This window comes from Papio anubis, chromosome 18 (assembly GCF_008728515.1).
Source record: "Papio anubis isolate 15944 chromosome 18, Panubis1.0, whole genome shotgun sequence".
Classification (NCBI taxonomy): Eukaryota; Metazoa; Chordata; class Mammalia; order Primates; family Cercopithecidae; genus Papio; species Papio anubis.
This window is the reverse complement of record NC_044993.1, coordinates 61,302,807-61,319,497: the sequence shown is the minus strand read 5'-3', so window position 1 is coordinate 61,319,497 and position 16,691 is coordinate 61,302,807. Positions and strand designations below refer to the sequence as shown.

At 42.3% G+C, this 16,691-nt stretch overlaps 1 protein-coding gene across 2 annotated transcripts in view; it reads right to left on the bottom strand.

Moving 5' to 3' along the window:
* Window positions 1-812: 812 nt before the first annotated feature.
* The window catches only part of CPPED1 (calcineurin like phosphoesterase domain containing 1), a 136,102-nt gene continuing 120,223 nt past the window's right edge, over window positions 813-16,691 (bottom strand). Inside the window, exon 4 of one of the 2 annotated variants that reach the window (XM_003916564.5) lies at window positions 813-2,465. In XM_003916564.5, coding sequence (XP_003916613.1) covers window positions 2,236-2,465 — 230 coding nt within the window. In that variant the 3' untranslated portion in view covers window positions 813-2,235. The remainder of the gene's footprint in view (window positions 2,466-16,691) is intronic. The other variant, XM_021931770.2, reaches the window with a different exon arrangement.

The following is a 16,691-nucleotide window of genomic DNA, read 5'->3' as shown; positions in this document are numbered from 1 at the left end:
CTGCAAAGGACATGGTTTCATTCTTTTTAATGGCTGAATAGTATTCCATTGTGTATACATACCACATGTTCTTTATCCAATCATCTGTTGATGTGATTCCCTTTTCTTTGCATATTCTTGGGGTACTTTTAAATCAGTTCTTTTAGGTTTTGGGGGAAGGAGATTTGGTAAGTTTCATTTTCATTACTTTCAATTATCTCCATTATCCTTCTGCAAACCCATGTGCCACATTTCAGAGCATTTTGCAAGTGTAAGACCACAATGAGAGCTCCTTTTCATTTCCCCCTGGAGAAACCCCCATCCTGGAATTGAAGCCCTCTGTTTATGATCCAAGTGTCACCACATCTCAAGTCTCAGTGTGTGTGTGTGTGTGTGTGTGTGTGTGTGTGTGTGTTTTCTTTTTTGAGACAGAGTCTTGCTCTGTCACCCAGGCTGGAGTGCGGTGGCATGATCTTGGCTCACCGCAACCTCTGCCTCCTGGGTTCCAGTGATCTCCTGCCTCAGCCTTCTGAGTAGGCGGGCTTACAGGTGTGCACCAGCATGCCTGGCTAATTTTTGTATTTTCAGTAGAGATGGAGTTTCACCATGTTGTCCAGACTGGTCTCAAACTCCTGATCTCAGGTGATCCACCCGTCTCAGCCTCCCAAAGTGCTGGGATTACAGGTGTGAGCCACTGCGCCCAGCCCAATGTGTGGTTGTTATTAGCTATGCCCTTTACCGAACTCCTTTTCTTGACCTCTTATACCTACACCTGTTGTAAAGAAACAAATACAAAACAAGATTGCAGCAAAACACTAAAAGAAGAGCACTTTAGTTTTTAAAAATTTTAATTTTCTTGTGGCACATAACAACGAACTATGGTGTCACCAACCTATCGTATAATTAACTTCTCGTCTTTTGTTCCTTATGAATTTACATATTTAATTATCTTTCCATTTAATTTCCCATGGTTTTGCTATGTTGACTAAAACTTTGTAACGAGAAAGTCTTTTAATTTAATAGACTTGGCAGTTCATGTGTAACCAGCTTTGGAAGTCATTTTAGGATTACTGAGTGTTGCTTCCTAATGCTGTGCATTTTTCCTGCCAGGATTTGGAGTACCTAGGTTACCTGTCCACCAGAACAATGGCCGTAGAAGAGAAAACTGAGCAGTGGTCACGAGCTGCCGAGAAGATGCCGTGAAACAGGTTACATCAGAACAATGCTGATTGGAAATAACTTACGCGTTTTTGTCAAGGGATTTTGCCTTAGTGCATTTAATTCAGGTTAGGGCCAATTCAGAGGATGTGGCTTAAGGCACCGTTTTGGCCTCACCAGAATTTCTGCTTTGTTTCTTTTGAGAGCTCTGCATACATTCCCACTTTTTCTGTCGAAGTGGACACAATGAAGAGTCTCATGAGCGGCGGGGCATTCTGATCCCCAGAGACCACCCATCTGCGGAGTGACTACACAGACAGAATGTGGATGTGAACAAACTCAAAATGTGCTGCCCAGCGGCTGGAGAAGTGGCATTTTAGAGCTTCGGTTTCAGTCTCTTCGAAGAGATTTTCATAAATGGTCAATTTATGTGCAAAGGTGACTTTTCTAGGCACCCGGGAAGGCAAATTTAGGCTCCGAGCTGTATCAACTGTATTCTGTTTCTATCATCAGCAATAACAGAAGTCTCAGAATTTAAGAGTAAATGGTGGCTACTTGGCTCCTTGTCAAAATAAGTGTGCATGGCTCTTGCAACAAGGGAGACAGCTGTTCATTCTGCTGGGAAGGAAAGGAGATGAACTTTGTTGTGCCTCGCATTTTGGGAATCATGACCACAATTTAATACAATCAGGTGTAGTTTGTTTAAGGAATTATCAAAGATCATACTTGGATATCAGATTGGAATTGAGGTTGATAGGCAGACTTTGTTCATATGCTAACCAGAAAACAATACAATTCAAAAGTGGAGTTGAGAAACAGCATTAGGAGAATTTATTCAAACAGCCATGCAGAGATAGCCTAATATTTTAAAAACTGATTTCCAGGATCTCTCGCTCCATTTTAAAGGAATCGCAGTTCTATTTTGAGTAAAATTTAGGACAGGGCCCCAGCTCTCTGATTTATGCAAAAGGACATAAATTCACAAACCTGCCTGGGCTATTTTTATATTTCAGCAAGGGGTTGTGTGCAGCTGCTGTTTCTGGCAAAATTAAAAAAAAAATAGTGCAAGTGAAAAGTGAACAGGAACAGGAAGGACCGTCATTTTTTCTTGATCAAATCCATGAGATCGCCTTCTATTCCTTTCTCACTCAGCTCATCTAGACTGTAGTATCGGTGAACAATTTTCTCGGCAGTGACCACCACGACTCGGAGCCCATGGGGGTCTCTGCCAAGCTGGCATCCGATGGCAGATGATACCACCATGTCAAGGTTCTGGTAGGTGCCCCCGGCATTCCTGTGGTAGTGGCCAGAGAACACGACTTTGACACCTGCAGGGAAGGGAAAAAGACATTAGGGGGCCGAGGACTTCCATTAGGTAACCTGGGGTCTCCAGCATTTTATTCTGTGAACAGTAATATATTAAGTATATTATTATACCATCATGTAGAATTATCATATTAAATGTATACTATTATTCTGTATATAATCAACAAATAGAAAGTGTATGTGACATACAGAATCTCTGAAAGGATACTTCATATTTATAATATATTATTAACACTTTTGTCTTAACTAGTACAAAGAACTACTAGGGAAGAAAATGAGAGAAGGAAGATGAAGTGAATGACTTTGAGAAAAGACAAAGGAGACTGAAGAAAACATCCTGAGGCCTATAGAAATATCCAGATGACAGAAGTTATGTCTTTTAAAAATAACGTTTATGGCCAGGGATGGTGGCTCATGCCTGTAATCCCAGCACTTTGGGAGGCCAAGATGGGTGGATCACTTGAGGTCAGGAGTTCGAGACCAGCCTGGCCAACATGGTGAAACCCTGTCTCTACTAAAAATATTTTTAAAAATGGCCAGGCGTGGTGGCTCACACCTGTAATCACAGCACTTTGGGAGGCCAAGATGGGTGGATCACAAGGTCAAGAGTTCGAGACCAGCCTGGCCAATATGGTGAAGCCTCATACGAAAAAATACAAAAATAAGATGGGCGTGATGGCAGGTGCCTGTAGTCCCAGCCACCTGGGAGGCTGAGACAGGAGAATCACTTGAATTCGGGAGGTGGAGGTTGCAGTGAGCCAAGATCATGCCACTGCACTCTAGTCTAAGCAACAAAGCGAGACTCTGTCTGAAAAATAAACACATAAACAAGTAAATAAATAATACAAAAAAATTAGGAGGGCCTGGTGGCTGGTGTCTGTAACCCCAGCTACTCGGGAGGCTGAGGTAGGAGAACTGCTTGAACCCAGGAGACAGAGGTTGCAATGAGCCTAGATCACGCCACTGCACTCCAGCCTGGGCAACAAGAGCAAGACTCCATCTCAAAATAAATAAATAAGTAAAAATAATGTTCATGGTATTCTAATTAAGATAGCAGAGCATGTTTGGCATTTCATGAACCCCCTCTGCTCCAAACAGCCATAATGGATGAAACGTAAACCAGAAAACCCAAGGACACAGGTAGGCTCAAAAACAAAACAAATAGCTCTACCGGCCAGACACAAAACAGAGAGGCAAAGTCATGAGTGGGAGTAAAATGTCACCAGGAGTTCAGCTCTTAGAAGATCACAGAGACTGAAAGCATTTTCAGGGGAAAAGGGGGAAAATAAAGCCTGGCTCCCTGCTGGAAGAAGGGCTGTTGTGGGTGCCTCTGTTTATGGAAGGAGGCTGAAGAACGCTGCTGCTGCCTGGGGCTGGGGAAGTGGTAGGCTGGTAAATGTTTCACATGTTATTATTATTTTTAAAGACCTGATTTCTCATGTTTGTCAATTTCCATGGTGTAAATACTTCCATTGTGGTCGCGGCTGATTTCAAGTTGCAAGGTGATGTCATCGAACCAGATGTAGAAGAGATGCCCAGTAGTGCCCATTACATGTATATCAGATCTGTTTCTACCACAGAGATACAAAAGCTGCCAACAGCCTCAAGAGCATGGATCACAGGAATATTTAGCAAAAGAATTACAAAGTGATCAGTTTTGAGTATTTATTACCTTTGCTTTTTCATATAATCTATTTAATGCTGAGTTTATATAACTATTAATGCCACTTAACAACCACCTCACAACATTCCTTAAAATGTAATGACTGGTCCTAATGGGTTGGTAGGAGCTGTCTCCAGCACACCACTGGGCTAAGGCTTATTGCAACCTGACAGTCTAGGAAGGAAGGAGAGACACAAGCTGAAGTCTAGGAACCGAAATGTTTTCCCCGATATTACCGTGGGGCCCTAAACTACTATTATCAGGCCTGGTCCTGAATGGGGGTGGGGGTAGAGGTAATGAAAACCACTAGAGAGACAGAAGTTAGCCAAGAGAGAAAGAATGAGGGAAAAACAAAACAAAAAAATACCCCTTACTCAAATTGACCCCGCAATTAAAAATTCTGCTGCCCATGAAGAAATCACGTGGTAAAATAGTCTATGAACCCTTCAATTGGGAACATAAATTCACTCCAGATGAAATTAATTATTTAAAATTGACAAATATTTCAAATCAATGTGTTTAAGACATCAAAGGGTCCTTAATAAAGGACTAACACCCATAAAAAGATGTTATGAGACAACATTGGCATAAATTGAATGAGAATAGGAGGTAATGAACATTTAGAAATAGTGGACACAAAAGAAGCATCCACTAAAATTTAAAATAAAAACAACCCTCAACAAATGAGATAGGCCAGGCATGGTGGCTCATGCCTGTAATCCCTGTACTTTGAGAGGCTGAGGTGCAAGAATTGCTTGACGCCACGAGTATGAGACTAGCCTGGGCAGTGTACCAAGACCCCATCTCTATGAAAAATAATAAAATAAATGAGATCGATTCTAGACATCAAAGAGGAAATTAGTGAACTGAGAGGTAAAACTGAGGAACCAGAAGACAATACAGAGGCCCAGACACAAGCAACAGGAACACGCTTTTGATTTGAGTTCTTTGAATTTAGAAATTCTAAGGACAGATTAAGATCAGCAGAAGTTTAGAGGAGTTGGTGGAGGAGAAAGGAGAAAATAATAGTGAGAAGGATTTGAAGAAATAACAGAAATTTTCCAGAAATAAGGAAGACACAGGTCCTCAGATAAAAGTACTACACAGGAAACATGAAAGTTAATTCATACTGATGTATGGTGCAATGAAACTGTGGTACAGCAAAGACAAAGAGAAAAACCATAGAAAGACAACTGCAGTAAAAACATTATAAAGAAATAATCACACAGATAGCAGGAATCTTAACAATAACAGAATCAAAGAGTAATGCCTTCTAAATGCTGACAGCAAATAACTATGGACCTCAAATTTTATACCTAGCTAAACTATCATTTAAGCTCGAGGGCAAAAAAAAGACATGTTTGGAATATAAAAACTAAAAGTTTACCACGTCTAAATCTTCACTGAAAGAATTGCTTCAGCAAAAGAAAGGATGAAATATTAAAAAAATAATGATGAGCAAACACCAATATTTTAGTAAACTGAATTAACTATTGATTTATCTTTAAACCTATTTTTTAATGTTAAAAGTGAAACAAAATCAAAAATGTCAGGATAGGGAGTTCGGTGGAAAATTAAAACACATACAAGTTATTGCCATATTTGGAAGGGAGATAAAAATACTGAATAACCTGATACTTTGCAAGAAAAAATGTATAGTTATCTTATTTCTTTAAAATGTCTGAGCATAGCAGTCAAACTAAAAAGAAATAAACTGAACTTCATCAAAATTACCAACTTTTGTGCTCCCAAAACATCATAAAAAATGAAAAGGCAACCCATGGAATGGGAGAAAATATTTGCAAATCATGTATCCATTCAGGGTCTAATATGCAGAAAACATAAAGAGCTTTTACAACTCAACCAAAAGACAACCCAATTAACAAGCGGGAACGTATTTAAACAGACATTTCTTCAAAGGAGATATACAAATGGCCGATAATCACGTGACAAGATGCTCAACATCATTTATCTTTAGGGAAATGCGAATAGCGACAATGAGGTAACCACTTCATATCCACTCGGATGGCTGTGATGAAAGAGATGGAAAGCAACAAGTGTTCACAGGGATTTGGAGAAATTAGAACCTTCATACAGTGCTGGTGGGAATGTAAAATGGTACAGTTCTTTTGGAAAACATTTTGGCAACTCCTCAAATGTTAAACACATATTTACCATAATTGTGCTATTTCACTCCTAAGTATGCATCTAAGAGAAAACATTTGCCCATGCAAAAACTTGTAGGTGAGTGTTCATAGCAGCATTTTTCAAAAGACCCTAAAATATGGAAGCAACCTAAATGTCCATCAGTTGATGATGGATAAACAAAATGTGGTCTACCCATACAATGGGATGTTATTTAACCATGAAAAGGCATAAAGCATTGATACATGCTGCAATGTAGATGCACCTTAAAAATATTAAGCTAAGTTAAATAAGTCACTTGCAAAAGGCCCCATCTTGTATGCTTCCATTTATATAAAATGTCCAGAATAGCAAAATCCATAGAGAAAGTAGATCAGTGGTTGCTAGGGGCCGAGGGAAGGATGGAACAGGAGAGTGACTGCTGACAGGTGCAGGGTTTCTCTGTGGAATGGTAAAAATGGTCTGCAATTAGATCATGGTGATGGTTGCACAACCTTGTGAATATATTAAAATGACTAAATTTGATACTTCAAAAGAGCACATTTTATGGTATGTGAATTATACCTCAACAAAAAATGCAAAAAAATTACAGGAAGAGGAGGAAGCTAAAATGATCCATATGGTAATAATGGATTAGAGTTGCAGGTATCAGTGGTAATTCATGTTTAGCTCAATATCACTGTGGTTTCACATAAAAATATTTATAGATATGTATATACACAGGCCAGTACATAGACATTCACTTCCTTGCTCTGTCAGCTGAGAGCCCCTAGAAGCATGTACTAGCAATGACAGCACCTAGCACTCAGATCTGGCTTTCTAGTAAGGATTCTCTAATAAAAGGAACTATGGCTCCTTGGAGAAATGGCTACTGTAGCACTGAGCAGGAAATACAGATGAGCCTGGAACATCTTGTGTTGCGAGAAAGGAAAGCGGTGATCAGAAACAAAAACCCTGCAACGATGGGGTATGGCAAAGGGACACAGGAATCAAGCGACAGGATTCCCAATGGCCGAAGCTTAACAATCTGAGTAGCGAAATAAACTAGTGTTGAATTATAACCCAAAGTATTAAAAAATCCCTGAGGCGGCCAGGCGCATGGACTCATGCCTGCAATCCCAGCACTTTGGGAGGCCAAGCCAAGAGGATCGCTTGAGGCCAGGAGTTCGACCAGCCTGGGCAACAGAGTGAGACCCCGTCTCTACAAAACATTACAAAATTAGCAGGTGTGGTGGCTCATGCCTGTGGTCCTAGCTACGCAGGAGGCTGAGGTGGGAGGATTGCTTGAGCCTGAAAGTTTGAAGCTACAGTAAGCTATGACTGCGCCATTGCATTCCAGTTTGAGTGACAGAGAGACCTTGTCTCTAAAAACAAACAAATAAACACTTTGCAAGACCATAATAATAAATTACTGAATAAATAAATAAATGGTAGGGGGGAAACATCTCCTACACACAGAAGGGTAACAGAAAAATGACACAGACACCCCACCCTCTAGGAAGTACAGCATCTTTCCTCACCCCTTAGGTGTGGGCTGCGCATTGTGACTTCTGTTCAGAGTATAAAGAGTAGGTTAAAAAAAAAAAAAGAAAGAAAGAAAAGAATGTATTTACAGTGAAGAAACTGGACAAACACCAAAAGTGGTAAGTCACACGGTTAGTATGTGCTCTTGATATGAATGTGATGAAAATGGCACTTCACCTCTGTGGTCTTTCTCCCCCAAATCCATCACCCCAGTCTAATCCAGAGAAAAACATCAGACACATTCCCAAGAGAGACGCATCATATCAAATACCTGACCAGCATTCCTCAAAACTGTCATCGAAAACAAGGAAAAGTGTAAGAAACTGTCATAGCCAAGAGGAACTGAAGCACATACAATGACTAAATGCAAATGATCCATGTGTTTTTATTTTTTAAATTATATATATTTTTTGTATATTTTTTTGAGATAGAGTCTCACTGTGATGCCCAGGCTGGTGTGCAGTGGCACGATCTCGGCTCGCTGCAATCTCCGCCTCCTGGGTTCAAGTGATTCTCCTGGCTCAGCCTCCTGAGTACCTGGGATTACAGGTACGTGCCAGCATGCCCAGCTGATTTTTGTATTTTTAGTAGAGATGGGGTTTCACCATGTTGGCCAGGCTGGTCTCAAACTCTTGACCTCAAGTGATCTGCCTGCCTCAGCCTCCTGAAGTGCTGGGATTACAGGTGTGAGCCATCGCGCCTGGCTGTATTTTTAAAAATACACTTTTAATTTTAGAACAATTTATATTTACAGAAAAATCACAAAGATAATAGAGAGAATTCTCATATCCCCTTTACCGTTTTCCCCATTCATTCACACACCACATCAGGATAATACATGTGTTACAATTAATGAACCAATATTGACACATTAACATTAATTAAAGCCCATGATTAGATTCCCTTAGTTTTTTCCTAATGTCCTTTTTCTGTTCCAGGATCTAAATGATTTTTACTAGGTCCACGCTGGGGAACAGAAAGGAAACAGAGATTGAGAATGGTGGTAAAGGGTGGTAAAGAGGGGCAAGGGAAAGCAAATGAGGAGACAGGAGAGCAAGGGGAGAGAAAGAGAAAGGCAGGAAGGGAATCTGCTGACAGCCTCTGCTTCTGGTGAGTGGGGTTCTGGGGGGCTGTAAAGAGAGCTCTTGGGACTATAGCTACCTATGCTGGCAGGAATTGGAGATTCACCTGTGGGGAGGTGGGGATCAGCTCAGGTGCATAAAGGATCAGCTCAGGTGCAAAAATGAAGGGTATTCAGCCTTCCCGACTTAAGACAGCCACAGGTGGAGAGAAACAGCTACAGTCACGTGCAGCACACGGACATTTTGGTCAATGATGGATGCCATATATGAAGGTGGTCCCGTACGATTATAATGCTGTATTTTCACTGTACCTTCTCTATGTCTAGATATACAAATCCCTACCATTGTGCTATGGTTGCCTGCAGTATCCACTACAGTACCATGCTGCGTGGTTTGCAGTCTAGGAGCCATAGGCTATAGCACACAGCCTAGGTGTGCAGTAGACTACACCATCTAAGTTTGCATAAGGACACTGTGATGTTTACAACACGACAAAATTGCCTAATGGTACATGACTGTAATTCCATTTACTTCCTATTAGAATCTGAACAGAAAGAACTCATGTCAAGGGGCCATCTAGCAATACTATCGCACATTTTACTGTACGTTCCCTTGGCCCAAAAAGACCATTTTGGTAGATGGTTATCCTTCAGAAATCCCCAGGGAAAAGCCCAAAGATGTATCTGTGTTGTGCCTGTGGACATTAATATATGGTTCAACGTGCATCGCAGTACCGTTAGTAACGGTTGTTTATGGAAGATCTGTTAAATGACAGCATGTGCATTTTTAAAAAAGAGGTAATTTATATGTACTGGCACCAAAAGGTGCCAAATACCATTAATATGTATAGCACACTGCTGCAAAAACATCGTGTGATCCTGCATAAAATAATGTGTACCTTAGGTTTGTGTGCATATAGAGGTATGTGTGCCTGTGTGTGCATATGTATACCTAAGAGGGTATGTGTGCATAGGCATTAAACTGCTTATAGTGGTGGTTCCAGGTGAGGGGGGCGGGGTGGGATTAGTGAGAGGTGCATCATTCTCTCTTATTACAATAGTGTAATGCTTATGACGATCACAAATTAATCTGGTGATGGGGGTTGAAATCCCAGCACTTTCGGAGGCCAAGGCGGGCAGATCAGTTGAGGTCAGGAGTTCGAGAACAGCCTGGCCAAGATGGCAAAACCCCATCTTTACTAAAAATACAAAAACTAGCCAGGCGTGGTGGCAGGCGCCTATAATCCTAGCTACTTGGGAGGCTGAGGCAGGAGACTCACTTGAACTCGGGAGGCAGAGGTTGCAGTGAGCCGAGATTGTGCCACTACACTCCAGCCTGGGTGACAGAGCGAGACCCTGTCTCGAAAGAAAAGAAAAGAGAAAAAAGAAAAGAAAGAAAAAGAAAAATTAGGGCAACATGAACAGGGCAGGCTGGCATGACAAGATGCAGCCACTGTCACTCCAGAGCACAAACTGTGCGGTTCTCAGGTTGCAGCTGGGTTGGGCGCCCGATGGGTCCTCGCCATAAATAGAGAACTGAAAGGCTCCCATCGTACAGACTCAAGGGGCGGTGGAAATGACTGCTTCCTCTGTAGCTTTCCTGGGGTTTCAAAGCCAGTCTGTGGCTCAAATGGGACCGCATGAGATCAGCCCTGCCTGGGGGAACACTGAACGGCTGGACAGTAAGCACTTAGCATTATTATATCTTTGCACGCTAAATTATGTGTATGAGACTTGGCTCTTCATGCCTAACTCATAGTTGTAAACGGTACTATTCTGGAAAGAATGTCTGGCAATTTTGAAAGAAGTTTGCATTAGTCATAATTAGCTGTAAAAACTCATTTATGTTTAATTTTCACACCATATTGATTGGCATTAACAGAGAGGGGAGCATTTAATGGTGATTGTTCGAGTGCCCAGAGGACCTTTCAGAGCGGTTTCCCCAGACCGTGGACAGCTGCGCTTCTCTGTAATATACATGTCCTCTCCATCTGCTCCTCAGGGCTCACCAATTATTGTTAACGTCCTAAGTCAGAGAAAATGTGACCAAAGGAGGATTCTTAGAGTAGCAAAGATGCTGCAAGAGGACTAGCAATAAAGATGAGGCCAGGTGCAGTGGCTCCCACTTATAATCTCAGTACTTTGGGAGGCCAAGGTAAGAGGATCGCTTGGGTCCAGGAGTTTGAGACCAGCCTCGGCAACAAAATAAGACCCTGTCTCTACAAAAAAATTTATCAAATCAGCCTGGCATGGGGGTGCATGCCTGTAGTTCCAGCTACTCGGGACGCTGAGAAGGGAGGATTGCTTGAGTTCAAGAGTTGGAGGTTGCAGTGGGCTATGGTGGCACCACTGCACTCCAGCTTGGGCAAGAGAGCAAGACCCTGTCTCAAAATAATAATAATAATAATAATAACAACAATAATGATGATGATGATGATGAGAGAAACTACTAGTGAGCAAAAAAGTTGTGTTCAAAACCTCCTTCTGGTAAAAGAGATTTCTCCCCAATTCCAATGAGGAACTTGGCTTTCTGGGGTCCTGCAAGACAAAAAATCAAGCAATGACCATGTGATGAGTTTACAAAGAGATGGCCAGGCAGGGGACGAAAGTCTGTCTCAGAAGTCGCAAGATGTGACTAACTCTGTCCTCCTGGGTTCTGATGCTGAGTTCAAGGCTCTGGCATGTTCCTGGCTGGCTCAAGGAGTCTGAAACGAGGGATGAGATGTTGAGTTGGAAAATGGGGGAGACACTTCTTGGGTTGGAGCCAGATTCAGAAGAAGCCTGGTGAATTTCCAGACGTGGGGGTTTCTGAGTCTATTTCTCAGCTCCAGGGATGCCCGGAAGTTCTGAACCTGCAATATTTCTCCTAGTTCCAGCTCCAGTAAGGGCAACCACTCCAGGTGGAGTGAAAGGAGGAGGGGCCTGGAAGGGGGTGGCACAGCAGCGGGGCGCTCTGTATCCTTCATCCTGTTTTACTGGATCCTCCCAATGCACCTCTGTCCTAGGGACTCACATCATCTCTATTTTACAGATGAGAAAACTGAGGCCCAGAGACGTTAAGAAACAAACACGAAGCCACACAGTTAGACAACAGGGCATCGAGGATCGGAACTCGGTGTACTCAGACATCAGAGCCCATTCTGCTTTGGGACCTTGGACCCATTACTGACCTCCATGAGTTTGTATTTCCTTATTTGTACAATGAATAATAATGACAGCCCATCTCATGGGTGGCACAGGTCTGGGGGGAGCATGGGTGTTGGTACCAAGCTCATCATCGCCCCACCCAGGAGGATTTCTCCAGGGCAGGGCCAGCTGCTCACTGCTGGAAGGGGGGCACACAGCACGGCAGTCCAGCTCTGCAACACGCAGCCTCTCTCCGAGTTATAATCCTGTCCCTTTCCTGCCAACGGGCCACAAGGACCTGTAAGAAGTTTCACCTATCTCAGCTTTCTATTAGCTTTTGATAGGGAAGCATTGATTCACAACTCGATGGAGGTAAGGAATGTATTAATAAATCTTGGTTTCCCTGACGGGGGATTGATTTTAGTGGTGTTTTCAAGAGTTGGGCAGAATTTCCACTCAGCCTGTGCATCAGTCATCTGTGGCTGACATGCCTCTATGGTTCCTTAATTGAGTATTACATATAGATTGTTTTTGAATTATGAACTGCTGTAAGGAGATGACAGGCATCTTTTTAAATTACTGCCAGAAGAATTTCCAGCAAAGGCAGCCACTGCATCAACAGAGGACGACTTCTGTGGCATTAGCTTTCGTATTTTTTTTTTTTTCTCCACAGTATTAAGTCATGAAGACACTATAAAAGCTATTTTTAAGTTATCTTGATTCAAGTTCATTTCAAATCAATCAGAGGATTGGGACACAGTCTCTGTATAACGTAATATTCTAATATTGGAAACTTGCTTCAAATCAATCAGGAAATTGAGATGCAACCCAGTACAATTCCGATACTAAACACTGGATTTCTTTAATGCCTTGGTGTTGGGGCTTAGACCTGAAAGTGTAAACACACTCCAATTGGATAGCTTTTACTTTTATCCTGAATGAGACTATATTTGTGAAAATGTGATCCAGCTTTACGCTGTCAGTGATAACAGTGAAAACTGCACTGCAAAGCATCACTCACACTGACTTTATTCCGCCTCAGTGATAGGGAAATATGTCACACAAATAAAAAAGAGGGAGAGAAATGGAAAACTAAAAAAGGAAAGGTTTGGTGTAAATGTACAGAAAGTAGGTATAAATAATCCCTCCTGCCGGTAAAGAATTTCCGTAGCTGGCTTTGAGATAAGAGATTCTGGCCAGGAGTGGCCAGGGGGCAAAAGGGAAGAGACAGATATTTCTTAAGTGGGTTTGGGAGGTGCAGGTTGGGAATACGAAGTCGTGGTTAAGCCCCACCTGACTCATTCAGGAAAAGGTTCTTCACTTTGTGCTGTCAATTGGGGAATTCTAGATTCCAGCATATTTACTCACTCTCATCAGAATTTCCCTGGTATATATCTTCCCCAGTGACCCAATGCCTGTGGCCCAGGACTGCCAGGGGACACGGTGGAAGGGGATCCGGGTAAGGTGGGAGGTTGTTTCTTCAGTTAGTTTGAGGCCATAAACATTTGTTGAGCTCCCTCCTGGTGCCAGGTATTACGGAGTGTGGTGGGACCAACCATTCCCAGCAATCAAGAACTCGAGGTCTACAGCCAGGCAGTCACAGAAAGAGCTACTCATAACAAAACGCAGAAATCGACATCATTCAGCAGCGTTTTATTCACTGGACATCTATGAGCTGCATTTTGCACCCGCATCATCTCACTCAAGCCGAATGAGGACCCTGACGAGGAAGATATCATCCCCTTTTGCAGATGAGGGAATGAGGCAGACAGGTTAAGTGACCTGCCTGGATGCACATAGCTAAGATGTATACTTGGACAAGGCCAATTCAGAAGCACAGGCTCTGTCCACCATCTCAGAGGTGCAAAGTGCCAAAGATCACGGTGCCATAGGCCCTGTAAGAAGGCTTCCTGGAGGGGGTGGCTCTGACCTAAACACATCCTTAATTTCTCCTAGTTCTCTGCTCATGTCTGACCTGAGGCCTGAGGGGGGATCATATTATGATGGTAATAACAATAATGATGATAACAGTATTTATGGAGTGTTCATTATCTGTCTAGACATTGTTCTATGCACTTCACTTGTTTTTAGCTCATTTAATTGCCACAGTTTCTCCATGAAGGAGGTGTGGTTATTACCTGTGATTTTTTTATCCGATTTAGAGATGTTCAGTAGTTTGCCTAACTCAGCCTGTAAGTGGCACGGCGGGATCTGAACCCAGGAGTCTGTCCCCAGAGTCAGCACTAAAACACCTGCCAAGTGGAGGTAAAGACACATCAGGTGAGGGGAATATCACGAGTGAGTGAAGAGAGTCAAGTGTGCCCAGGAAGCAGCAGGCACCAAACGTAAAGGCTCCTGCACACTGGCACCTGCTGGGCGTCCGAATTTCCCCTTCAGCATTTTTAATCCTCCTGACATCCAACATCAAGAAACTCCTGCACATTTCCCAGAGGACACGACTGAAGGTCAGCTGGTGGGTGGTACCAGAATTCCAGTTCAGATTCTGGCTTGGCTGGAGGACAGGCGAGGGCGGGGAAAGGCGGGCCAGAGGGCTGCATGGGGCTACACACTGGCCGAAATGGAATGACTTACAAAAAGTGCCATGGTTGGCTGGGCGCAGTGGCTCATGCCTGTAATCCCAGCAGTTTGGGAGGCCGAGGCGGGAGGATCACTTGAGGTCAAGAGTTTGAGACCAACCTGACACACATGGCAAAATCCCATCTCTACTAAAAATATAGAAATGTGGATGTGGATGTGGTGGTGTGTACCTGTAATCTCAGCTACTTGGGAGGCTGAGGCACGAGAATCACTTGAACCTGGGAGGCGGAGGCTGCAGTGAGCTGAGCTCGTGCCACTGCACTCCAGTTTGGTGACAGAGCGAGACTCTGTCTCAAAAAGAGAAAAAAGAAAGTGCCACGGTCGTGTATGTGTCTCCCTTCTCATGGTAAGCATCAAAGCATCCCATCACTTCCAGCTTCAGCCTTTCACTGATTCAAACCCTATCATCCCCAAATCCCGTGAACTAGCATGGGATCTTAAAGACATTTTCATGGAACTTCTTTTGAGGATCACTTCTAACTTAATTGACCCACGTCAGCAAACGTTTTCCAGAAAGGTCTGGATAATAAATATTTTAGCCTTTGTGGGCCATGCGGTCTCTGTCACGACTACTCAACTCTGCTTTCCTTTGTAGTGTGAAAGCAGCCATAGAAAGTATATAAGTTTGTGGGTAAGGCTGTGATGCAATAAAACATTATTTACAAAAACAGGAGGAAGGCCACCCTCACTAATAAAGCATACCATTAAAAATAATACATTTGGGTAAGTTCAGCCAAGAGTTCTTGACTCTTCAAAAATCTGAAAGTTTCTGTGCTTCTCAAAAATAAAAATTGAAAAACAGTAACAACAAAGGAAACAGTAACTTGTAGTTTCATTTATAAAACCACGAATGCCATTTCTTTTCTTTTCTTTTTTTTTTTTGAGACGGAGTCTTGCTCTGTAGCCCGAGCTGGAGTGCAGTGGCCGGATCTCAGCTCACTGCAAGCTCCACCTCCCGGGTTTACGCCATTCTCCTGGCTCAGCCTCCGGAGTAGCTGGGACTACAGGCGCCCGCCACCTCACCCGGCTAGTTTTTTGTATTTTTAGTAGAGACGGGGTTTCATCATGTTAGCCAGGATGGTCTCGATCTCCTGACCTCGTGATCCGCCCGTCTCGGCCTCCCAAAGTGCTGGGATTACAGGCTTGAGCCACCGCGCCCGGCCATTTCAAACAAGGGAGGCAAGTGAATTGTGCTAGTGAACACAAAAAAGGTCAACTATTCTATAAGTAAGAGCATCTGTCCTCATGGTCAGAAAGAGACTTCTATATCTACTTTAAAAGTGTCTACATCCTTCCATCTAAAAAAGTAACTCAGATCTAATTCAACTGTTTTGGCCATTATAGGTACCCTGCATTTCCACAGAAATTTTACCATCAGCATGCTGATTTCTACAAATAATAAAACTGCTATAATTTTGATTGGGATTTTGTTGAATCTATCGATCAACCCAGGGGAAAATGCCATATTAACATTGGCCCTGTAATCCATGAATATGGTCTATCTTTCCATTTACTTAGGTCTTTTAAAATGTTTTGTAGAGGCAGAGGTCTTGGACATCCTTTGTTATTCCTAGGTATTTCATGTTTTATGATGCTATTGTAAACTGAATTATTTTTGCAATTTCACTTAACAATTGCTTGCTGATACTATATAAAAAATGCAATTATTTTTGTCTATTAACCTTGTATCCTGAGACCCTGCTAAATTCATTTATTCATTCTAGTAATTATTTGGTAGACTCCTGGGATTTTCTAAGTTAAAAAAAAAATCATATCATCTGCAAATAGGTCATTTTACTTCTTATCTTTATGTCTCTTATTTCTTTCTCTTGCTTTTTGCAATAGTTAGGATCTCCAATATAACGTTAAAAAGTAATGGTGAAAATAGTCACTCTTTTTCTTGTTGGCTATAAATTTAGTTTTCATATTCCTACTTTTTAGACTTTTGATATGACTGCCAAATTATTCTTCAGAAAAACATAATCAACTTAAATACCCAACAAGGATTTGAGACTTTGATCAATGAGAACTCATTCTTTGGTGATCTCACACAAGCCTTGAAAAGATTAAAAGCAAAAATCCTCAGGAGGA